We start from the raw sequence: 26,374 nt of genomic DNA on the forward strand, positions 1-26,374 counted from the left end.
GTGCTGTGGAAAGAAATATCTCTTCTTTTTGCCACACATCAAACGAAATTTTATATCACACAAAAATAGCATAAATCCAGTTTCCAGAAGTTTTTTTTTATCCTTTCAAAAAGTTTCAGCTCAGGTCAATATGATGTGAAAAAGTAATTGCTCCCCTCAATCAACCAATAACTTCCAATAAGTGTTTTTATGACTACAGAGGAATTTTGACCCACTCTGCATTGCAGAATTTCTGTGATTCATCTAAACATTTCTGAAAATGAACGGCCTCCCCATCTCAATACAATTTAAAATATTATGTATTTTCCAGGAGTATAGTGTCATTTTATAGCACAATCAAGTAACTATATGCTGCCTTTGGTTTTTATAAAAATCCTGTAGATTTCTATATGTCAATTTGACTTTGTAATTCAATGCCTTGAAATCAGGATTTTGTCTATTTTAAAACTCCTGGTCTTTCTAAAACTCTTCTGCCCTGGCAGAAAAAAAAAAAAAAAAAACCCACTTTTGGCAAAAAATAACTGAGGCCATTATTTTAGGAATGGCACATTATGTAAGGGGGAAAAGAAATGCAGATGTGAAAAATGGACAGAGAGTATACCTTGGTACCCCCACTTGAGTATATTGGGATCATGTTCTCTGCTCCCTGCTTGACCTTCAGCTCGATGTTTAGCTGTCTCTCCAAAGCTGCGATCCGGTGCTGATTGGCCGATGTCCGACTGACTGAGCCCGGAGACTTAGTGGTATCTGCAGACACATGAAAGGAGGTCGGATTACTTCTGTGTTCACTTCATCAACATGTGGTAAAGGCCGCATCTTAGTGTGTATGGTTTTCCTGGAGACGGTGCAAACGTTCACAATGTCTCCAGAAATTGGGGTAAATTATCTACTAAAAGATGGGAGAGAAATCTGAAAAAAGTTATTTGTTGTAATTTTTAAAGTATCAAAAACCTGGGATTCTAAAAGTGTGCGTATATACTTTTGAGAGCCGTTGTTGCTCAGTAGAGATATCATACAGAGGCAATAATCACCTTCTGGACTAACCTATTTGGCTATTAATAAAATTATATCTTAAAAATTATATTTTACTTCCTTTAAACCCTCCTGAACTAGAAAATAAAATACATCTCATCTGTCAGTGATCCACTGACAGATGAGAGTCAAGTTGGTCCACTGAACAAGTTTGCTATTACCTGTATGCATCATGTGTAGTGGGATATGTTGCCCTTAGTTGCTGTTGAGTGCTGGGACAATACATTACCTGCTTTCTGCTACAAAAAATATATGATAACTGTGTAGTTAATCTGATTAAATTTTTTAAATAATAAAGTTATACTTTTAGTAAATACAGAAATGAATTAAAGCTTGGAGTAGCGCTGAAAGACCCTCGCACTTTGTAACCGAGGTCGTGCCGCTTTGCCACCTTCTTCCAATAACCTGCCATGCAATTCCGCACATCACCAGCAGGCTTCCAACTCAGAAGTAGGAATTTCCAAGCTCAGAACACAAAGATGACTCACCAATAGCTCAAAGTGATTGGGAGGGATTAATCAGTGTACCAAATTTCAAATATTAGACGCATAGGTCTGTCTGAGCTTAGGGGGCGCTGTTGAGCCATTTGGCCACACCTATATTTTGGTGAGTTTTTGAGTATTTTTAGACCCTCTTAAAAGGCAAAGTAAAGAAATGTTTTCGAAAATCAAACAGAACTTCGCAGCACTTTTGCTGCCCAGGTCTGATGATGAAACGGTTCACGGACGTTGCGTCGCCTTCCTGTTGTTTACCTTGGTTGTCATCCGGACCCTTGACAACAATGTGTGCGTCCAGCTCCTGCAGCTGAGCCTGGAGCGTCTCCAGTTTGCGCTTGGAGCTGCGGAGCTGCGAGTCCACCTGCTGGCCCTTCCTTTTGTCCGTGATGGCCCTGCGCAGATTCTCCGCGCCCTCCTTGATCTTCAGCTCCTTGCGGATCTCCCTGCGGATCCTCTCGCGGTGCTCGTCCAGCCGCTGCTGCACGCTGGAGTCCGAGAAGTCCGAGTTCTGGTCCAGGCCGAGCTGCTGGAGCACCGGCAGGCCATTCGGGTCGGTCTAGAGAAGGAGAAAACAAACGCGGTGAGATGCAGAGGCCGAAGCATTTCGTTCAACCAACACTCTGTAATATGGTGATTATTCTATTTGAGACACAAAGGGACCAAATAAGCTCAAGAGAGAGCATCTGATGGAGTGAGGATGAGTCAGAAAGAATGCTAACCAACCATTCTGACAAACTGAAACAAAGAAGGAAGGAAGGGGAAACAGATACTGAGTGAATTGTCATCCTGTGAAACCTACAAAGCTGACACCTTAAGGCAGAATCAAAGCTGAGGTTCCATTTAAGAGCATAAAGAGCTGAGTGCTCACATCAGCAGCCCAAACAAGATTAGAGCGGATTAGAACAGAGTCAATTAAGATCCCTGTCTGCTTCTGCTCGCGTTGCATGGGAAACAAAAATGTTTAAATATCATAAAAAGTGAGCATAAAGCTTTCAGGATCAAACTTGCCAGGTTGATTTTATGTTTCATCTAATTTTTGCTGTTCTTTTGTTAAAATCTACAACCAGGCAGTAACTATCTATCCACACAACATGGAATCCAAGAAACTACTTGTGTCAGAATAAGAGTGCAACACTTAGCAAGTCTCACCAGATGAAGATGTGCCTGCAGTAGTGCTTTGAAAGGCAAATTTAACTGAGGTTATTAATACACTCCTCGTGAACAACCGCTGTATTTCATTTTATTTGGTTGTGACTTTGTCTCATTTGAGGTTAATCAAATTTTCTTGTGTTCTGGGCATCGTCAGAAAGAAGGAATCAGAAGTTATTCATGAAAAATAACTCCTGAATTTCTTAACTTCACAAAATAGTTATTTAATATTTACTTATTCCACAAGTAAGAAACTGAAAATAGGGTTTCTGCAGGTTTCACCAATTCAAATTTGAGACCTTTTTAGATATTTTAAAGACCAGCATGAATGAAATTTCAAACCTATGTCGCCACAGATATGTACAAACTTCTTCTGGCCAACAGGCGATAAATCTGCACTTACCAAGGTAGACACACAAAAGCTAGCTTGCTACTTATCTGGCTAGCTAGCTAACTGTGAGTTATGTAATGACTGCTATGTACTAAAAAATATGCAAATGACCCAAACACATTCTTTGTGTGTATGAGTAATCCAACTGAGTCAGCATTTTGCCAATTAAACTGTCTATATGTTGGACGGCTGTCAAGATTTTGAAACCTGAAAAATGCTCCATCATGTCATTTCAACGTTTCCTTCTTTTGATTTTTTTTTAAACGTCAGTGCTGCACACTGCAGATCAGCCGTCATCCTCTACATTATGCCATAAAGAGCAGAACAGCGAAACTTATAAAGTCAATATTCTACAAAATACTACGTTTACTTGGAAACTACTTAAGTTTTCAAGTACTTAAGAATTCAACATGTGTAACTCTACATTTTAAAGTATGTGAACTTCAGTTATCAATGTTATTTTTTACAGCAGACGGAATAATTATTATTTTTGTGTCTAAGAAAAAAGTATTAAAATGCCCAAAGGATGGCCCGTGTGAACTTGGTGTCCGTCAGAATGATTTGACCCACAACCACAATTCCAGACTGGTGACAAACTTCATCCACCAGCACAGGTGCTTGATTTAAATATTTTGAGGTGAGATTTTCACTGACCTTCCTAAAATAAGAACAGAAAATGTTACCTGCAACACAGCACACTTGTCTTTTATCTGAACTTCAATGTAGACTGAAGCATCAACTTTTTATGTTTCAGATCTAACGTGACTTACAGATTTATGTTCTGCAAAAATTAAACAGCTTTATTAACAGCAACTTATTTTTGACCCAGCTCTACTCAACTTGTCCATTTTGGCCTGCATGGCATAAAGACACGGCTGCTAAAGATAATTCCAAATAGCTTTGCTTAAAGGGGAAGTATTATGTCTTTTCCAGGCCCATAGTGGCATTTTATAGCATAATGCAGTAACTATGTTACAGTCAGTTGTTACAAAAATGTGTCAAATATCACTTTATTACCCTTGAAATTGGGCCTCTATTTCTTTAAAAACCACTGCTCTTTTGGAACTCGGCCTCCATCGTCACGACATGGCTCCTCTATTAACCCTTTAGCGACATTTTTATGTTACACTGAAGAGAAGCGAGTTAAAGAGCTCAGCAGACGTGCAGCTCCACCAGGTGTTTGCTAATTGCTGCTGGCTAGTCTGAAGGAGCTGATTGGATGAGTCTTGAGGGAGGGCTTCTCCGTGAGGTGAAAGCTTGGAAACTGCAGCTCAGAGGAGGTGCGGCGCCTCAAAGGCGGAGCTAGGTCCACCCAGGCGTTTTGCACAGGATTTCTCAGACATGCATGAAAGGATCAAGACAACATTCCAAGTATGTTTTTGATGAGGGAATAACATTATAACATGATGTAAAGCTTAAAAAAAACACCTTTAATTGTATTTTTATTTAAATGCCATGATACTGGGAAAAGTGTGATATTATTATTCAAGGTTATCATGCAGTGAGAATCTCACACCACTCCATTCTGAGTAATAAACTGCATATTTTTCTTTCAAAAAAAAAAAAAAAAACCTGTTAGATTGACATTCATCCATCCACACCGGCCTCATCGGATCCATCTCAATCACATATTCAGTCAGTGTCCCACCGTCCCCTCCTCTCTGCTACAGAGTAATGACAAGGGACTCAGAGTCTTTGACCGTGCAGCCAGCCCTCCAAGCTCAGGGGATCTGATTACAGCTCCTCTGGCTCTCTGTGACCAGCCAGCTACGCGCCGGCCGCGGCCACAGCTCTCTGCTCATTAAAGCTGTAATCCATCTGCTTGCACAACGCACTACAGCAGCCGGGCACAGCAGCCCAAGCAGCACAGCACCAACCACAAAGTGCTTACAGGATTTTAGACTGCAGCTTTAATGCACAACTCAAAGACACCCAACTAAGTATGTTTGACATACCGGCAACAGAGAGGGATTATCAGGAGGGACATCACTGTAGAAATGTGTTGTCTTCCAATAGAGCAGTCGGAGAAAAACAGTAAATTTAAATGGAGATGCGCCAAGATGTTTAGGATTTATCAGACCTACCTGGTGACTGGAGGATAGAAGGTCAAAAATCCAATAATTTTCACTTACTAATGAATGCAGGTAGGCAAAATGAATGCAAACCCGATCTCACCAGTTAGAACACTCTTCAGTGTGGGGGTTGCTGCAGAATGATGAAGAGTTAAATTTAGCTAAGTTGAGAACAAGTAAATGAAATGAAATCATAAGCAACACTGAGACGCAACAAGTTTTTTTTTTTACGACATGTAATTTGCTCTGCAAAACAGAGAGAGAGAGCAAGACTTCCAACTAGGCCGGTCATAACAAATTTGGCTGGACGATAAATTGTCCCAGAAGTTATTGCAATAAACAATGATGTTGTTTTGAGACCATTTTCAAGTAATGTAATGTTAATGGCATAGTAATGCAAGAACACATTCTCAATTATCAATCAATAAACTTGAAGTTATAATGAACACTTAACACTGGAACAGGAAGATATTTTAAATATCCAAAATAAATATGGATATTTATTTTGAAACAACAAATAAAATGAATTATGAAGTCTGGACTAGTTGTGACCAAAGAAACAAACTGAAGACTTTTGTTGTCCAATTTTCGGTAGAGAGAGAAAAGAGAAAGAGGCTAAATTATGGAACTGGAAATGATTGAGCTTGTTTTAATTTATCATGGGATTAAATTGATTTGTTGCTTAATGTGACAGGTTGACTTCTAACGTCTGTCTGTCAGAAACTCAGGATGTGGACATGCTGACAGATTTGTTTTTTGGAAATCTCAGAGATGGCCTTTTTCACAAAGCGACCCAGAGCCTGTCGTGGCTCCTGAACGGGAGTTTGAACCAGTGTTGCATATTTCCATTGGAAGAATGAGGTTCCAGTTGGACACTGTGGAAAACACTTGCACATCCTCATCCGTCCTGTGAAGACGTGCACACACACACACACACACACACACACACACGGTTCAGTTCCTGATCTGAAGGTTCAGCATCATTTTGACCATTTTAATGGACTTTTAATACAAGTTTTAATGCAACTTTGCATTAAATGTGTCATTATTTATTGAATGACACTTCATGACATCAGTCGTAAACATTCATGAAGACTCCTTCATGTTCATGATAGATGTTATGTTTATGACATGGTCATGTCAGTCTTATGCACAACCCGTCATATAAAGTGTCACCAAAAAGGGTTTCTCATGTCACGCCCCTCAGAAAATATTGGCCTAAGTTATTTTTTCCCAAAAGTGATTTTGGTAAAAAAGAATTAAAAAAAAAAATCGCTATAACATCTTTCCAAAAGATGATTTAGGCCACACAAAAACAAAACACTTTTAGGCTGTTATCTTCAGAAGGTGATATTTTCTTAAGGCTCTTAAAAGAAAAATTGGAATCAGCTGCAACTGGTATCAAAGGGTCAAAGGCTGACAAACCCTAGAGATCTGCTGTAGAACATCTCTACTTTTACAACACGTATCTTTGGCACACTTCAACACTGATGAGGTAGGCAAAAAAAAAAAAGGGCAGGCAGCTCGTGGCAGCACAGAAAGCGAAGCCAGCAGCGAACCACGAACGACAGGAAGGGAGAGTTTTTGTTGCTCTGATGCACTTCTGCTCCGCACAATGCAACTTAATCCTTCGTGTTTCCCCAACAAAGCAGTTCAGGAGCGAGCTGGGGCGACAGATCACCCCGCTCAAAGCCACAAAACGCCACAATCGATTCACAGCAGCAGAGCAGATGTTTTGACAGGAAGTAGAACGAGGAAGCTGACAGAAAAAGACGGCCATAGCTGAGGATGGGAAGAAGGCGCAGGCAGAAGCAGGTGGCGGAGTCGAGGCCCTGCTCCGGCCGAAGTCGCCTACCGAAGAGTCTGCGTCGCTCTGGTCGCCGGGTACCGTGGAGTCAGTCAGCTGATCCCCCACCAGGTCCTCCAGTAAGGCCTCGCTGGCCATCGCTGGTCTCCTCGCTGGCCTAACTCACGCGCACACTCGCACAGCAAAGGCTCTGACACCAATTGGGCAAACCTATTGCGCTATTCCTGTCTCTTCAAAATCCAGGATGTCCATGAATCAAAAAAGGAGAAAAAAACAAAACAAAAAAAAAAAAAAAAACGCGCAGGGCTAAATCTGGAGCGAGGGGATTGAGATGGAGAAAAGGAGGAAAGAACAGCAGAGAGACTGCCGCCCCACCTCGCTGCTTCCTGTTCTGCTCTTTACCAAATAGAACGCGAGACGTCGTGCACTCTGTGCACACACACACGCTCGCCTGGGTTTTGTAAGTGAGAGAGATCGCAGTCACTCTGCTTCCTGCTACCGGGTCTCCGAAGCCCAGAGACAGGCTGTTGTGACAGAACGCGCTCGCTCTGACCGTCAGAGGCCATGCTCGTGGATGTTATGGAGTGTGTGTGTGTGTGAGAGAGAGGGGAGGGAAGAGAAGGACAGATTACTCACTTTAAATGTGTATTAGAGTCAAAACAGAGGAAAATCAAGAATATAGATGAGGTCATAAGGCCACCGCAGACCACAGTGAAATGGGTTTTTTTTTTTAAATTGGACAACAAAAAAAAACACTGTTTTGTCTTAAACTGGTTTGTGATTCCCTGGACAGGGGTCACCTGTCCAGGGTGACCCGCCTCTCGCCCAAAATGTCTCGCAGGAAAAGCACCCCTCACAACTCCACTAGGGACAAGGGTGGAAGAAAATGATTGAGTGTTTGTGATTGTAAATGTATGATGACCTCAAGCAAAAATGCAAGTGTTATACATAAATCTAAATCAAAGATCTTGTTTCTTTAATTCATAGCAGAAATACAATAATAATTCAGACTGTTGCTACCTAAATGCCATGACATGCCTCTCTGAGTCTGGACAAGCCTGCATTGTCATTTCATTCCAGTTTTAGCTGAGCTGAATGACAGTGACACACGTATCACTGCAGCCTTCTAGGGGCCAAAATGAGCTGGTTTCAACACTGGAGGACAAGAAGTAAATATTTCATGGTGTCTTCACACCTGAGAGTTCAGCAGACTCGGTTTGAAAATGGAATATTTTCAGCTGGTGCGGGTAGCTTTCACACTGCACTCGCTCAAGCGAACCAAACCAATGGAAAAACCTCTCCCCCCCCCCGTCTGGGCTGTGGTGGCGCTGCACCAGGAACCACTGAAGGAAACAACAAAAAAGCCTCTGAAGAAGACACCAAAGGAGGCGCAACCTCCTTCTTTATGTAACACATAAAAATGGAGTGGCGTCAGATTTTAGCAGTTGGAAGATTACTCTTTGGCAAAAGACCCCGAGGTATTTCTCTTGCTAGCGCTAGCAGCACACAAGTTTATTTTGGTTGTATTTACCCACAATGCCCTGCGCTATAGTTCGATAGTCTGCTTCCTTCTTTTGGAGTGCTCTCCGGTCTGCTTGGCATGTTTTTGTACCGCACCAGAGTTCACTTCAGCAGAACCGAGACCTATGTGTGTCGGTGGATCAGAGTTCGCTTTGTTGGTCCACGTCAGACTTTGACTGCGCATCCGAATCTCCCCAAGCGAACCGGACTTTCTAGGTAAATGAACGGAAGTTCGATTAAAGCAGACTAAACTGGGCTGGTGAGAACGCACCATAAATAAAGACATTTCTTAGAGAGCCATATTATCCAGTTTTATTTATTTGTTTGTTTTGCATCGCCCTTTGACTGGGAGTGTTAAGGGCACATCAACAGCTTTGACTCACAATATTACAAAAATATACTTCTACTATTTTATAGAAAACAGGACCCAGGGTCAGGTCAGTGGCCGATTCTCTCAGCGATCATTGTTGAACCTCTTCTCCTTCGATTTCTACTAAAACTATCAAAAACTGAAGACCAACAACATCTATTGTCTCAAAGCATTTCAGCTTTTAATGTGTGCTAAAGCCACCAACTGATAAAAAAACAGCTATCTGCTTTAATCTCACTCCTGGCACACTAACACCCAACGCCGCTGCAAACCACTGAGCTGCACTCGGATACCTGGTGCAAGTCTTTGTGGACTGGTACTGATGACGACATTTACGTCACACAGGCTTTTAGGTAACGCGTACAGCAAAGTGGACTTATGAGGATGAAGCAGGCAGTTGTGCACCGTGGTTGTGGTTTTTGTCAAGAAAAATCTTTCAGCGACCTGACCAGCACTGTGGCGCAACAAGTTAGGGTGTTGGGGGGAAGGACCTGCAGTCTTTCACGTTGTCCTATCTAGACAAGACCTTGCAAGTCAAGTGCCAACTCGCAAAAAAATCAAACAAGGTGAAGAGTAAACAGTTGGCAGAGAGAAGCTCTGGCTAGTTGTTTGTGACCACTTTTCTCTCTGATTTCTATCCTCTTCCTGTCCGCCTGAGACGAGCAGATCAAGAGTTCATCTGACTCAGACACTGAGCAGTGCAGTGTCACGGGCCCTTGAAGCCCACACTGAATATTTCTCATGAAATAATGCCCACAATCAGAGGCAGGCCGAGGCAGAAAGGCAAGTAGCAGATTCAGTTCTTTGTTACTCTGCTGTAAAGGGAATAGGAAATGAAATCACATGAAGTGCAGTACACAGGCGGCGGACCGGGCCTCGTTGTCTGCTGGATCTCTCGCATTAACTTGCCACGCATGTATGAGGAGGTATTAAATTTACATCCTTACCGAGCAGCTGGGCCTCCTGCAGTCTGCTGTGTCCCTTGGAGTGGCGGCTGCAGAGATAGCAGCCCCCATGCATCCATACTGCCACTCACTCCTTTACGCAAACATCCAAGCCATCCTCATCGTCACTGCAGCGCTTAGATGGGACAGTTGAACGCTTGAACATGTCCGAGACCTGTTCTGATGCCCGCAGTCACACAGTGAAATAGAGGCAGCAGCTAAAAGTGAGTTGACCACAGTACCAGGAACTAAGATCACATCACTTTTTTACAGCCACAGCTCTTAAAGTTACAGTCTGACAGACGATGTCTATATGTCAACAAATCGGACAGTGCTTCAGATCTTACAGCTGGTAGCTTTGAAATCAGGTCAAATCATTTTATTCCTCCTCATCAGGGAGCTTAAGCGTTCAAACAAGTTTAAATTGCGCTTCAACTGTAACAGGATGTTCATTAGCTTACCACAGCCTTAAAAAGTCAAAACACAAGGCAGGTTTCATGTTACGTCACTCTCTGCCTGGCATTTACAGAGACGCGAGTCCCCAGATCCCCAGTGTCAAAAACAAAAAGGTCTTCTTTTTTTTTTTCTTTTTTTTTTTTTAGAAAGAATATGATTATGGGGGAGAATCTATCCCTAGATAGATCCTCAACCTAAATTAAAATCCTTACAGATTCTGACCTGAACCCAGAAACCATGCAACTATTTAATTGGGGGCAGGGGAATGGGAGAACATATTCCGACAACAAAAAGGTTTATGTGGACAGTCTTGATGACATCCAGCATTACTGAAATGACAAGATCTTCTCAGTGTTGGAGGCTCCATTATAACCTTGGTACTTTTTCCTCCATTAGAAAAATTGAGGTTCAGGTTGTACAGGGGTGTCAAACATCCCTGTTGACCGAGGCCCCTCGTCTGCGCCGCTATGACCGAGTCTTTCAGTGGGACAATGCTGCGGTTCACAATGCCCGTCTCACAAAAGGACTTCCTCCAGGAGAATAACGACTTTCTTCTGGGTAATTCTGTTTGCCCCATGATCTGAATTCCACTGAAATCATTTAGGGATGAATGGCAAAGGAGGTTTACAAAATCAGATGTCAGTCCCAGCCCTTGGAAGTCCTTCATGAAGCCATCTTCACCCCACGGAGCAGCACTACCACCAGACTATCAGAAATAATGACCTCAATCATGCCTAACAGGCCTGGTAAGGATGTGACGTAGGTCTTGATTGTAAAGGAAGCTACACTATAAATTTTATACCATCCCCCACTGCAAAGAGAGAAATGCCAAGCCAAACGAGATGTCACTTCCTCTGCTGCCGCTGGCAAACTACAACCCCAGATAAGCAGATCACAATTCAAAACTCCAGCCCACAAACCTGATGTCGTCGTTCATAATTCGTCCTTCTGTTCACTGAATGGCCCGATTCAAAGTCCATCGTAAGAAATTGAGCTCAATGAGAAAAATCCCGGACGGCGCATGGAAGGGAGATGAGAATCAAGCAGAATAGTGTAGGAAGGCCATGCTACTGACCAACCAGTTATTTTGAAATGGTCTACAAAAACACTGGACATCTCACTGATGAGTCCCTTTTGGAATCATTTGAAAATAGTTTTAGAAATTTGTTGGGTTTTTTTTTTGTTTGCCTTTATTTTTTGGGTTCTGCTTCTTTTTCCTCCTTTAGGATTTTGATGCACAGCTTTTAACATAATTACCATTCATCTATACATACTTATTGCAGGCACAGTAAGGGGCAGTTTGGGGTTCAATGTCATCTGCTGATGTTGGTCCAATGACTTTGATAAACTCCACTGTCAACGCAGTCACCTGTCCCTTGTTGGGACACCAGACCCAACAATGCAGAAAACCAGAGGACACGTATCACAGCAACATGGGCCTCCATTACACTCCAGCAGAACAAGCACACTGATGCAGCAATTCATGCAAAAGGCGCAACAGCAAAGAGCATCTGTGCATAGCAGTGAACACAGCTTTCAGAAGCCTGACATTTCTGTTTAAAACATCTTTACTTGTTGATCTTATGTAATGTCATTTTGTGAGACACTCAATTTTTGGTTTTTCTGTAAGCCATGATTATCAAAACGACGAGAAATAAAGGGTCACATTTATCATTCTGTGGACTGAATCTATACTTGAGCTTCACTTTCTGAAATAGGTCACAAAAAATATTCAACTTTTTCAACCAACTAATTTTTGAAGATGTACCTTCACTAATAACATAACAATGTGTAATATTGAAATTAGGACTTTTGCAGACATGCCCGGTGATGGAAACGGGTGTGTTAGTGGGAAGATGCTGGACCTTAAAGCCATGAACTCCAGTTCCAGGCCTCTAGTCGGCATTTCCTGGTTGTTATTGGGCGAATAAAGAGAAACTTTAATTTCTGCTCAAACGTCACTGTCTGGACACAGCCTTATTCACGGATTTGGGTTAAGAGGGGGTGAGGGAATTTGTTTGGAGGTTGACGTTTGCGAGCGTCGGGAGGGGTCGGTTAATCTCTGTATACACACACAAACACAAGCAGACAGACACACTTCTCATGAAACAAAGTGACAGATACCATGGAAGAAAGCATAAATAATACACAAAAGTTTGAGCATCAAGAATTAACTCTCTGTTCATGTCATCTCCCACAAACCTACAAACACAGAGGCCGAATGTAGTGTGACTGGCTGGCGATGAATAAAACAGCAGTGTGAGCTGCTGCCTGAGCTTCATGTTGAGAGTAGCAACAGGAAGAAGCGTTGCCTCTCATTATGTCAACACAGCGGGTCGGACTGCGCTTTGGGACGAGCTGAAATATGCGGGCCGGTTTCACTGAACACCAAACAAACGCCCCGTGTTTGCTGCAACATACTTGGGTGAAATATGTTCGCTAATTCTCCAAGTCTCCGGCTAAAGCAGCAGTTTGGCCTTTTGGGGGGGAAACGGCTCAGTTGTTTAGCTGTTTGGTCTTAGATGAGAAGACTGATAAGTCGCACATGCTGAATGTGAGGTTTGTGCTCCAACAGAACTCCAATTTTCAAGCTAGTCAATCCGTCGACTCTTAACTGATTTACATCTGGACTTTAACTGGGCCATTTGAACCAGGGATATACCAATACCCCTTTTTCACATCCGATACTAATACCAATATCTGAGCCGTAGTATTGGCAGGTAACGATCCGATACAGAAAAATAGCACTAAGTTAACTAAAAAACGTAAAAAACATTTTTAAAACACAGACATAAATGTACTAAACTACAAATTTATTTGATAACTCTGCACGAGTACAGCACACTTAGATACACCAACAGCTTCAGTTAGCAAAATTACAAACCATGTAGGGGACACAGCAAACGTGGAGGAAGTTGCCCTGCGTGGAAAACCAGGACTGTACATCTGTCTGAACACACCGTCCCCATGGTGGCCCAAGATGATGTCGGCCTCATGTTGTAGCAATGCGTTTCTTCAGGAGAGGCAGAAATGTTAATAGAAAGAAAGTAATCCAGGAAGAAAAGCTGATAGACACAGCAAAAGACTTTAGATTTCACTTTCTAGCAGCACCACAATCCTAAACATACAGCCAGAGCTCCAACAAAAGGGTTTATGTCGAAGCGTACTGCAGCTAGAATGGCCAAGTCAAAGCCTAGATCTACAATTTCGGTCTCTGAATGTGTACAACTGGTAGAACGCAGCTGGGATTGCAGCAAAAAATGTCACAAAATCCTAATAAAGCACATTGAAGTTTGTGGTCGTCACATGACAAAATGTCAATAAAGGTCATGAGATTTTAAACACTTCTGCCACAGACTACATGTTGGCTACTTCTGTTTAATCATATTTCACTGACTGTCCTTCAGTTCTGAGAGGCGAACTACCGAAAAGTGTGTCACTTAAGAACCAGACGTGTTGAGAGTTCGGAGCTGTGTTCCTCTCCTGGTTCTATTTTTGCTGTTATTACTCAGGAACAGAGAAGCACAAAGGAAGGGAGCCACGCAGCTGCTCACACTGGGCCTGGCAGGTCAAGCTCTGATTGGCTCCCAAAGCCGTTCTGTGACGTTGGCGTGAACCCGGGGCTCAGCGGTGCTTGTGAAAATAGCTGACACTGTGACTTTGGTCTGCTGCTGTCAATGAAGAAAACAGAAGCATGCATGTGTTTAAATGTATTTGGTGTCTTTTCTTCATGGACTTTGTTTGGGCAACTTTCTAAATCTCATTGAATTTGAATTGTTCTTTATTTATGAAAATCCTGTTGTTTCGCGCCTTCCTGTTCCCGATTGCGACACACCTGGGTTATGTTACCACCAAGCGGCCAAATACAAGATTTCTCTTGTTCTGATTGTGGTCACTTGAGGCAATAAGAAGAGATGCTGCACCGCTGTGTAGATGCCATGTGATATTGTGAGCATTGCTTTGAAGGTTTGAGGTTAAGAGGAGAGCAGAACCGAGTCTTCATGGGATCTGAAGGGCGCTGGGCAGCGATGTCACCCTCAGCTGTTCCTGGTATGTCCCAACAGTCCTGAGCCCATAAAAGTGAAACAAGCTGATAAAAATAACAGTTTCTTCCTCACACAAGAGGAAGAGATGGTTGGTTGACATTTAGAGCAGCAGCGAGGCAGCCCTTCAGAGTGCAACTTACAACGCCTTGCAAAGTCGGGACTCACCAATAAATTGGCCCGATTTTCCTTAGTTTTAAGAAATCAGACGACACTTTAATGAGAAACCAACCTTATCCACATGCCATGTTTTTTTTTTAAAATAATCCACCAAAGAACGAACAAACGTATTCACATGAGATTTTAATTGCGTTTCTTATTTAAGGGAAACACAGCAATTGTGGAATCATGTTTTTAAAACGTTAGCGGAACATCGACAAGGTTTTGTGCATATTTGTAATGGAACTCAGCAACTGTTGCCAACTTTTTTACTATATTTAGCAATTTTCAGATGAAACAAAAAAGATAATTGACAAAATAGGAATCAGCAGGTCAGTTTTATTTTGTTTAGAGATTGATGATGGGCCATAACGGAGTAATCGGTTCTCTGCTATTGCAAAGTATTCATACCCCTTTAAGCCACTGGTGTCAAACCTCAGTTCTTCAGTCGATGCCCTGCATATTTTTGACGTTTTTCAAAGTGCAACGCACCTGAACGACATAATCAGGTCATTAACAGGACACTGGAGAAGTGGTGTCCACGAGAAGGTAATTCAGCCATTTGATTCAGGTACATTGGACCTGCACACATCTAAAAGTTGTAGGACACGGTCCGCCGAGGACTGGAGTTTGACATCCCTTACCACCATCAGTGAATGACTGAAAGTCTGAAGCACTTCTGGGGTCCTCTGGACTTGATAAAGTGCTGTACAAGTCCAGGCCATTTACCATTAACTATCACACACTGGGACAAATTCGCACCTCACTTTCAAGCAGATGGAAAATGATGCATGGTCTGAAAGTCGTTGCATTGCATCTCGGTTTAGACTCTTTGAAGCAAAGGTTTCTAGAATCACCTTCTGTTGCAACTATGGCTGTAAGTCATTGTCTCTACCAGCTTTGCTAGTTAAAACATTTGATCATCCATCTCACAAAGGAGCTCACTGACTAGATTAGGTGGAGAGCATATATTTTCAGCTCTTGCCAGAGATTTCCAATAAGATTTACTAGACTTGGCCATTCTGGCATGAATACACTTTGATCGAAACCGTTCTTTATTAACTTTGGCTAGACACTTAGCGCTGGCCTGAAGATCTCCACGGTTGGAGGACAAAGCAAACTGAAGACACTTGTTGCTCTCTTCCTCTCCCACTTAGCGCTGTCGTAATCTCCGGCATCAGTAAAAACAGATAATCATCTGCATTACAGAGCGGCCCTGCTGCCAGATTCATTTTTAATCTTCCATGTCCATTACCGTCGCGTCTGCACAGCCATTCCATTACACATCGGGGGCATTTTCCACTCCCCGTCTCCCAACACTGACCGCTGCCTGCGACTCGCTGGGATGTTGCTGTAGCACTAAGCGCGGTCGTAAAGCACGTCGTCGACTCGATGGAGAGTGCAGGAAGACCCGAGTCGACATTTTAATAACCTCAGTTTGATCTTCCGGCGGACATCCTAAATGATTTACACAACATCGGGGTCTGGATCGGGCCCAGGGAGTTAGGGATGTAGTAATGGATCGGGTCCAGAAGAAGCTCATTCACTTTCAGTTCTACATCCTGAGGTTCTGGGGGGATGTGGTGGTGATGAGGGGGGGTGTAGGACGGTGAGTTATGGAACATTTATGAAGGAACGCTACACTGAAACACACTCATTTAACCCGCTCTGCTAGGAAGTTCCTCCGTGTTAGCGGGAACAGTGTGTGTGTGCCACTCACTAAAAATAGACTGAGACAAGTGAGAACATCATGGAGCAGCATGGCTCACAGTCAGAGGACAATCTTTACCATTTAATCCCTGGATTTATTCACAATTAATAAATAAAAGCTCTACTTTTCTCCCAAGATTAAAAGTTAAATAGATATAATTTGAGAATTCAACAGATATAAATCTGGTAATTTGGCATAACTATGACCACTAGATGGCAGTAAAGTGTTGAATACGCTTCAATAAACATGAATCGTTTACAAACACAACCATGACTACGCCTTGGCCTACTGGCGGTTCAGTGTTCGCAGATTTTTCATTTTTGGTAAAGTAAATTTACTAAAATATTTTTTTAAATTTCAGCTTGGGAAGCTGTAATGCGTAACTGCGATGCTGCTCGACATGCTATTGGCTGGAGTTTTCAAGGCAGCCAATCCGGTTGCACCATTCGTTCTGCTGGGCATATTGGGGGTCCGCTGTATAATGACATCTAAGAGTCAACCTTTGAAGATTCTGTCATGCCAGTATGACACAAAGCTTTACAGATGCGTGAAGGTGTCTTTTAAATGTTTTACATTTAGTTATTTTATAAGCTTCATTTTGATGCTTGTAAATTATTCACAAATAACTTTGGCTTTTGTTATGTTGCTCATGAGACATTAATTCATACCAAAAAAAAAAAAAATACATAAATTGTTCAAACCTGAAATTGAACACCCAGATTGAACATATTTAAATTGTTTTTTTTATTTATTTATTTTTTTTATTTATATAATTTCAGGTCATTCGTTTACTTACTACAGGTGAACAACTTTGTTTAAATCCACTGGATGATAGATCCACTGGGGTTGTCATGGAAACACTAGTTGTTCATAAGCCTGTCGTAATAAGTAATCAATTAATTGCATAATAAATTAAAATTCCTGATTATTCATATTCTTTGAAGAGCATTTTCTTAAAGATACGTCATAATTCATTTTATCTATGATTTTGATTGTACATGTTTTTATTCACTTTTTATTATTATTTTTTGGTTGTCGTCTTTTATTTTGGATATTTAAACATCTTCCATTTCTAGGGTTGGTGTTTTTGCTTACTTTTATTTATTTATTTTATAGGTCTTTGAGAGAGTGAACTTCCATTTTCATGTCATTATCAATACATTACTTGAAAACAACAATTTCATCGTTTATCGCGATAATATGTGGGATAATTTATCGTCCAGCAAGATCTATTATCATGACAGGCCTGGTTGTTCATTTTACATTTAAATTTGTATAGAAGTGAATATCTTTTCTTTTTTTCCTGATTTGCCCTTCCCTCAGCTGCCTCAGGTTTAAAAGCTGCTGTTATGTGACTGACAGAGGCAGATCCAGTCAGCATGCTGCAGAGCTTTGTACCATCTTATGCCTCGGACTCCACAACAGGCCGCCTGTTTGCTGCAGCAGCGATCACAATGGACAACGTTGGGAGCGCAAACATGCAACCACTCACTGAGGCCTCTTGAGAAAATAGTCTTTGACAAAAGGCAGCATTCATGTCTGCCCGCTCCTCCTCCAGCTGCAGAGCGGACGCCGGTCGCCACATCTCGCATACAAGCGGCAGACAGATTTGCGCTCGAAGGGGTTGGAGGTGGTCCTCGAGACCCTGGCTCTCACCGGTTCGACCCGCCTCACGATGCCTCCGCCTGGATCCTCCGCGACTGCGCATGAGCGCAAAAGCGCCGCTGCACGTTGTAAAATGGCAAAAGGAGATTTGACGACAGAATTTATCTGGAATATGAGGGATTTGGGGGGATTAACGGGGCAGCGGACACACATTCCAAGGTAGATTGTGTAAGCTGTTAACTCATTCGCTGAGAGAGCTAAGATGGCTTTTTTATATAAAGGAAGGTTGCAGAGGTTGCAGAACATGGATTATTAACACCTTTAATCAATTCTTCTGACTTTAAGGTCGTCATTCAGTAAACTGCAGTAACATTCGCCACTGTGATCCCGTTCTACAGGGATTTGCTAAAGTGCTCGTATATTGTTTCACATTTTCTCCCATTGCAACCACAAAATTCTGTCTAATTCTTTGGGATTTGATGCCGTAGCCCGACGCAGCACAGGATGGATCAGAATTGTGAAGTGGAAGTAAGATGAGAAACGGCCCTCAAACATTTTAAGAAATAAAAATACTCACAACTGTTTTGCCCCCTTTATTCTGATGCTCCTAATAGACTCCAATGTCAGCTTGCTAATAGTCAACATGTGTAAACTTTGATCTATTCAAACTCATTTTGGCCGTTTGCATCCAGGATCTTGTTCTCGATCCATATCTCATGACCGCTGGTGAGGTCAGAATGTAGATGGAGTGGAAAATCAAGAACTTCACTTGTTGACACAACTCTTTCTTCACCACAACGGACCAGAACAGAGCCCACATGACTGCAGACAAAGCCCCAATCACCCGTGAACAAGACACCAAGAAACTTCAGCTCCTTTTGAGCAGAAGGCAAAGACTGAACCTCAGCCCAGAGGGGGGCAGTCCACCTTCAACCACATCTGTGAATAATGTAAATAAAATCTGCCAGTGTGTAATTTAAGCTGTAGAGAACATTAATAATCGATGAAGACCAAGAAACACAGGAGACATGTCAGGAATGAGGTTGTAGGGACGTTTTTGGTTTTGCGCTCCACATATACAACCTTTGTGGAAGAGTGTCGAGAAGAAAGTTATTGTTGAACGAAAGGCAAACAAAGTGTCGCGATTTCACACTTTCATGTACAGACAACAAAATGCTCTAACTGGATAAGAAACTTTTCGGCCTACATGCAACGTGCTACAGGGAAGGGGCACCAGAGCGCTGTCGTAACACACCGTTGGTGGTAGCAGCTTTCCTTGAACAGAGCTAAGTTTGTTAGCAGCAGAGAAAGAGTGCAGACTGGGCGAGAGAGTCTGCAGTGGAAAGGTTCAGATCAAAACATGTTTGTGTCGGGGTGCTGTGGTGGCGTAGGGGTTAAGCACAACCCACATGAGGAGGTTTTAGTCCTCGACGTGGCTGCCACAGGTTCGATTCCCGGCCTCGTGACCTTTGCCCTTTGCTGCATGTCTTCCCTCTCTCTCATTACCTACTTTCCTGTCGTAGCATCTTCAAATAAAGGCCACTAGAGCAAAAAAAAAAAAAAACCTCAACAAGAAAAACCCTGTTTGTGTATTTGAATTAGAGATGCACCAATCCGATGTTAATACTTGTATCGGTCCCAATATTGAAAAAATTCTAGATCGGCTATCAGTGACAATGTGCCCGATCCATAAGGGCAGATCTATTCAGTCCAGTTCTATGCCTTGTGCTCTGAACAATGTCACACTTTGTCATTGTATTACATTGTATTTAGAATTCCTAATTTCACTTTCTGAAAGAAGCTCTGTTGCAGTTTATTTTTCATGTTTGGCCAAGGCAGACATTGTTTTCATCAGTTTCAGTTTCTTTATTTACTTATCTTCCAGTTCATTTGTTATTCTATTCATTGTACTTTATGTTTGTCCAGCGTATAAAACCCCAGTGAAAAACATTCACGTTTGTGGCACATTGCAAATAACTGATAATGGGTATCAATTATTTCACTAAGCATTGTAACCAGAAATTAGAAATTGATGCTGGTTCTTCAGTGTCTTTAAGATGCTGGTTTCTTCTTTCATCTTTGCAGCACAGAGAAGCTGCTTGGTGCAGCAGCAGCTGTCTGGGCTGGTCAGCTGAACAGAACTGGACCTGATGAATGGAGCCATTACACTGAAACCCGGATAGACCTGGGGGGGCCGCTTGAATGGATGCTGGACAATTGTCACATTTTTCATGTCAAAACTTTTTCTGACTCAACTTTCCAGGGTTCTCGGTCCTTCAGTTTGAAACGTATCACACTTTATTTCACCTAAAATCTATGACAGATCGTTCCAGAGTGGACATGTAAGGACAGAAGGAAGGAAAGGAATAAAGGCCACACAAAGAAGAGATGGACTGAAGGAAGAAGGGAATAAGATGAAAGAAGGAGTAAAGCAAAGACACAGAAGAGAGACAGGAAGGAAATGAGGAAAGAAGGGGCGTCGAGGTTCCGACCTCGGCATCCTACCTTTCCTGTCTCTACTGCTGGAAAATGGAAAAAGGCCACCAGCACCACACAAAAACAAATCATATAAAAAAAGGAGGAAAGAAAGAAGGGATCAAGGAAGAAAAGAAAGGAAGGACAAAAGGAAGAACGGAAGGATCGTAGGAAGGCCACATAAAGAATGAAAGGAAAAAGTAGCAAGGGGTTGAGAAAGGAAATGAATAAGCTAGGACTAAAGGAAGGAAGGGAGGACGTAAGGAGGGAAAGAGAAATGAAACAAGGAAAGAAATAAAGGAATGCAGCAAGAAGGAAGGAATAAAGCAAAGAAAAAGCACAGGGAAGGAAGGAAGAACATGAGGAAAGAAGAAAGCAAGGAAAAAGGCAAATACACAAATCAGGCAACAGAGAGAAAAAAATGAAGAAAAAGATTTTAAAAAGAACTGAAGAAGGGAGGCAGAAAGGAACAAATGAAAGTCATAAGAGAGGAAAGAACACAAGAAAGGAAGAAATTAAGGACTCAACATCTAGACTAGGGATCTTCAAATTCAGGTCTCAATGTCCTTTTAATGCGTTTCTGCTTCAACACACCTGCGTCCAATAATGAAGAAATCAGCAGGACTCTGGAGAACCAGACAGCATAATGAGGAGGTAATTCAGCCATTTGACTCAGGTGTGTTGGACAAGAGACGCATCTAAAAGTTGCAGGACTCTAACCTAACCCTAACCCGGAGTTGAGGGCAGCTGATATAAGCTGTGGGTTGTGGAACAAAACTGTGAAATTATTTTTTTTTCCATCTTCATCATCTTCTTCACTAAAATCAAATCCCAGACTTTTCCAGATTGTCTGGGAACCCCGGCATTCTCTTTGGCATTCCCAGTGTTACCATCAGCATTAGACATCTTGACTTCACCTAGACCGAAGACGACAAATCAGCTTGTCCTGCAGACGAGCTCCACCAAGACGTCCACTGGCATGCATGGACAGTGGCCATAAGCTCGTCTCCCGGGGTCTCTGGGAGGCAGACAGATTGGTGCGTCCACATGATAATCCTGGACTTGGGCAGCAGGCGGTGGGTGGGATGTTGGAGCGTGAGCCTGGGGAGGGTGGCCGCGAGCCCTAATGCCACCCATGTCAGAGATGGAGTGGAAGTCCATGGTCTCTTAATCCTATTATCCGTAGCAGCTGGAGACAGCAGCATGTATATTCCGACACACGTGACCAGAGAACATAAGCCCGGCCAGGTTGCCTCTCCACTCTCTGTGAGGATCAATAAAAAAGTCATTTGGGCGCTTCTCCTTCTCAAAACACAGAGGAGAGGCATCAGCAGCTCTCTATGCACCTATGGGGCCTCTTCCAGACATCGACTGCAGGAAACAGGCAGAAATAAAGAATTCATGAGAGGATGGCCGTGGAGAGCATAGGGCTTCCTCAAAGGGTGCGTGGAATCGGCTCAAAGCCCAGAGCCTCGCAGGTCGCCGGGGTTTTACATCCTGAAGGAGAGGCCGGGCCAAAACATAAACAGGCTGCGAATCGATAAGATGCGAGAGAGCGCCGACGAGATGGCAGAGATACCCGGGCACTCCAGCTGCTTTTTACGCGGATAGTCTCTGGGATAAGAGGGTTTTAACAGATGGAGAAGGGGCGGGGTGGAAGGAAGAGGAAGAGAACTGGGTCATTTCAGACATTTTCAGACATCAGTTTGGCCTTGATGATGTGTTGGGGAAAAATAGGTGGAAGAGAGCGCACAATGGAGCAGGTGCAATCATGACAATGAGGCGTCCAGGGCCAGTGTGACAGCTCCAGTCCATCGTCGTTACGGAGGTGGCCCCTTGATCTCAATCAGCCCGTCTCCAGGCCCACAGAGACGATGCCCGCGAGAGGATGAATTCATCATTTCAAGCAGAATCTGCTCAATTTCAGCTCAAGCCACCGACAAATGACTTTTATATAGATTCAGCACAAGACAAAGCCAATCAATCCTACAGCTTAGTGACTTGGTCTCTGTTTCTGTCCTGCAGGTTTTAGTCGTTTCCTGGCTGTAGTATGTCTTGATCGAAAGAAATTATTTACCTAATCGTTGTGGCACTATGTTCTGCAACTTGGACTGGGTGTGTTGAAGCAGGGAATGTCTAAAACCCAGTGGAAACTCTAGTATTTCCAACAACACATTTTTAGCTCAAGAACAAACAGCTTGGATGATAAACAGGGACAAGACGAGAACAAGAAATAGGTGGAAGTGACTCAAAGAAATGAACTGATTTCACAGTGTGGTGAAATCAGTGCAAGGGTCAGTTAGCAATTTTCAGACATGCTCCATACATTTTATGTCCAACTGTCCCTTCATTGAAGTTTTCCATATTTTGTCAAAGTACGACTGGGGAGGCACAGATTAATTTTCAAAGAAAGGCGATTGGCCGATACTATAATGAGAAACTGATCTCATCCACTGATCTTATCTACCGCCTCAAAGGTCTGAAAATCAGCCACTGTCCCCTTTTGCTCTGTCTTGAGGGAGGTCTGACTGAGACACCCGCCAACCTGGTCGCATCTGCAGGTACACGGTTACGTGTCGTCACCCCACTGTTGCCAACTAAGCAACTTTTTCACCATATTTAACAACTTTTCAGAGAGAAAAAAATAGCTTTTGGCCAAAATCGTGAAGATCGGCGATCGGCCAGCAAACTGCAATCGGTGCACCCGACAAACACCAGCCACCCTATTGGCTGGTGTCTGTCCATGCAGGAGCACCATTTATTTTCCTTGCTGCTGACTGGCTGAAAAGCAGAGATAAGGAAGACTGTAAAGATTAGCTTCTGTGGTAGTGGTTAGACAGTTTCCACTGTGCATATTAAAGCTTAATAAGGTATATTTAATGTGTGAACTATTAAAACAGGCATCTATAGTATTTTTAGAGGGGGTCTCAAGTATTTGCTGATCTAAGCTAATCTTAGTACCTGAATCCTGTCATTTCATAGGGTCCACTATAGCTCAAAAAGTTCTATTTTAGTCTCATTTGTGACTTTTGATGGCAGTCAGATGTGTTTTTTTGGGGTGTGAGAAGAACAAGGGCCTGAACGCAAACGCATGCCACATGTTTCCTGTCTATAACTGCACAAACAACATACAATTTTCCTTCCACTTTCATATTTATGCACTCCTGAGTGTAGCTCTACCACATGTCAGTAAAATGCAGAAAAGAAAGCTGCAGTTGTAGCATTAATGAAATGGTTCGAGGTTATGAATACATTTGGGAAAACACTACATCTATAAGTCTGTGACACGGTGTGAGTCGTGCTAACTGAAAACACTCGCATTCAGTGGAAACTAAACCCAAACTGAGAATAACACGGCTGTGGAGTGCTGCTTGGCGTTGTTGTAGGCTGCACCATATCCCGCTCCAAGGCTCCCTGCAGCCCACATCAGCTGTTAGCGTTCCTCCACATGCCCACATGCGCAGCACAGCCTTCCAGGAAACACTGAAAACACCTTCTCCATTCAGGGAAGAATCGCTCTGTCACTCAAACTGATCCCGGAACAGCCTGAGCCGGGGGGGAACTACGCGACAGCTCTCTTTTATTTTTACATCTCTTATCTTCACACCGGCTGCCTGGCGGTTTGCAGAATTACAGAGTGAAAAGACCAAACGCATGCAGGCTAACATGAGCAGACAGAAACAGGAAATATGAGGTACGCTTCTGCGGCTGTGACATTTTGCCCTCTCAGAGCAATTGCGGGCGGCCGGGGGTCCGAGGTCTCTGGAGCGACTCGCTGCCTTGAATTTTTTAACATTCACCTCCTCCAGTGACACCAGCGTAACTGGAAGCCTTAAATCAGACACCAGCATGCTTCACACAACTCCACCTGAGGATGAACGCTGCGTCTCACATGGGGTCAGTTCAACCGGGCCGATCCGGCGAGCCCCCAGAGGGACGGTGGAAGTAAACGCGGTTGGCTTAACTGTGACTATTTCTGTCTGTGCGACACATTTGTGATGGAGCAGGACTGCTGAGGAGTCACAATCAGAATGGGAACTCAGCAGTTTTTTTTCCCCCCTCCAAGAAATTTCCTCATTTAAAGACTCTTCGCCACTGACTGTTTGTGAACTCTGATGACACCATGATTCAAAATATATTGGGGATGCACCAAAAACAACAACAACAAAAAAAATGGGTCCTGATTGCTGTAGTTTTGGGTGATTGGCTGATAGTTAAATGAGAAATTGATCTTATCCAAAGGTGTGAAAATCAGCCATCGCCCCCTTTAGCTCCGTTCTTGAGAGAGGACTGACTGACAGACTGGAAAATTAACAAAAGTCACCTCAATCTTGCCAAGTTGCCAACTTAGCAACTTTGTCACGATATTTAACAGATATTTAATGGTGAATTGATAAATAAATTGTATCGATTCACTTAATTTTCTGTTTCTGAACACTTAATTTGTGGAGAATGTATTCTATTGGAATTTCACGTGGCCATAAACTGGAGCAGAACTGTAAAAAAAAAAAAAAAAAAAAAAAATAAAAAAAAAAAAAAAAAAATATTTTCTCGGCTCCCCAGACACTGAGCTGTTAGCGACAGTCTTCAGTCAGAGGCCTCTTCAGATTCGATGTGAGACTGACTGCTACTAGAGGTCCTTCTTTGCCCCACAGCATCACTATACGCAAAGATACTTTGAAGATAGTTGGATGATTAGATTTACAACGTTTACTTTCCCTTTGGGACAAAAAGTATTTTTTTAAATTGAACTGAATTCAAGATAAGGGCATAATAAACAGTTTTACATCCAAACGCAATGCAAAATTTCAGCTTACTTACTTGTTCTGTTCTATGTTTGCATGCATTGTCCCGCTTAAATAAATGAATAAATGAAATGAAATGAATTCACACCACACTGAAACATGGTGGTGGTAGCATCATGCTGTGGGGGAGCTGGTAAGAGTTGTTTGGAAGATGAACTGAGCAAAATATATAATAATCCTGGAAGAGAATCAAATGAAATCACCATGAAAACACCCACAGATTGAAACACAAAGGGTGGCAGCATCATGGTGTGGGGCTGTGTTTCTCCAACAGACACAGGAAGATCCAGATTGTAAAAGTTTGGCACAGAAGTTCACCTTCCAGCAAGACAACAACCACAACCTTACAGCAAAAACTACAGATAAATGGATTAGCTCAAAGTTATGATGTGGGTTTTGTAAACCACTGATTAATTTTAATTTCACATAGATTACATTGACTTTTGTGGCTTTTACTGTCGAGATGTCGGAAAAGTTTAAAGAGCGACAACTTTTGAAAGGCCCTTCAAGTAATTAGAAATAGACAACTTTGACTGGATATGAGAGCAGCCTAAAAAATAAAAAGTTGAAAAACTAACCTGTAGCTCGTTGTTGTTGGCCATCATGAGCTCCAGCTATCAGATGACTTCAATGATCTTTAGCTCAGGCTATGGCCGTCGGGTCATAGTAGAAATTTTCCTCTCAAGTCCGTCAATATTAGAATAAAAATAGTTTAAATAAGCAGCAAGTCCCGGTGACTGTTTCGATCCCGAACGTCTGGAGCGCGGCGGAAGGTTGAGCAGAGGGGGCGAGGACACCATCACCTCCAAGCGGCAGGACGTCAACTCTTGGACGGGGGGGTCCGCATCACGCAGTCCGGTAGTGTAGGTAGTGGAGGGAGCGAGGGCTGCTTGCGGGGCTTCCTGCTCATCGTCGGAGAGGACAGGAGCCGGAACCCCGCCGGGTCTCGCCGGGACTCTCCGCGCTGCGGTTACCTGGAGCCATGTTATTCCCCCCGCCGGAGGCGGTGCGTCGCTGCTCGGCTCTGCGGTGAGCTGGGAGCCGGCGGCTGATGCTGTAAGGGGGGTAGGGGCACGAGGGAGGGGTCAAACCAGCAGAATGTACAAGCACAACTTCCGGAATGGGCCTTCAGAATAAAGGTCGTGAGATGTACTTCAGATGTCGATTTCGAATTCTAGTAAATGAAATACTTATTTTAAATAATAAACAACAACTCTTCTAAACACTTATTTTCTCTCATTGCCATTCAACCCAACTGTGACTTGACTTTCTTGGCGTTTCTTGGTATGATTTTATTTGTTTTACTACTTTGTTATGTTTTGTGTTTTTTAATTCAG

At 42.9% G+C, this 26,374-nt stretch overlaps 1 protein-coding gene across 3 annotated transcripts in view; it reads right to left on the bottom strand.

Annotated features, from left to right (window-relative positions):
* Positions 1 to 26,116, bottom strand: part of pkn1b (protein kinase N1b) — a 41,253-nt gene extending 15,137 nt beyond the window's left edge. The window contains exons 1-3 of one of the 3 annotated variants that reach the window (XM_015048187.1): positions 25,616 to 26,116; positions 1,785 to 2,085; positions 602 to 747 (exon numbers count right to left, since the gene is read on the bottom strand). In XM_015048187.1, coding sequence (XP_014903673.1) covers positions 602 to 747; positions 1,785 to 2,085; positions 25,616 to 25,642 — 474 coding nt within the window. In that variant the 5' untranslated portion in view covers positions 25,643 to 26,116. Of the gene's footprint in view, positions 1 to 601; positions 748 to 1,784; positions 2,086 to 6,996; positions 7,369 to 9,786; positions 9,974 to 25,615 lie in introns of those variants that run through there. The other 2 variants (XM_015048186.1, XM_015048185.1) reach the window with 2 other exon arrangements.
* Positions 26,117 to 26,374: the final 258 nt, after the last annotated feature.

Source organism: Poecilia latipinna, unplaced genomic scaffold (genome assembly GCF_001443285.1).
Source record: "Poecilia latipinna isolate Pla-1442-1.1 unplaced genomic scaffold, P_latipinna-1.0 Scaffold865, whole genome shotgun sequence".
NCBI classification, from domain to species: domain Eukaryota; kingdom Metazoa; phylum Chordata; class Actinopteri; order Cyprinodontiformes; family Poeciliidae; genus Poecilia; species Poecilia latipinna.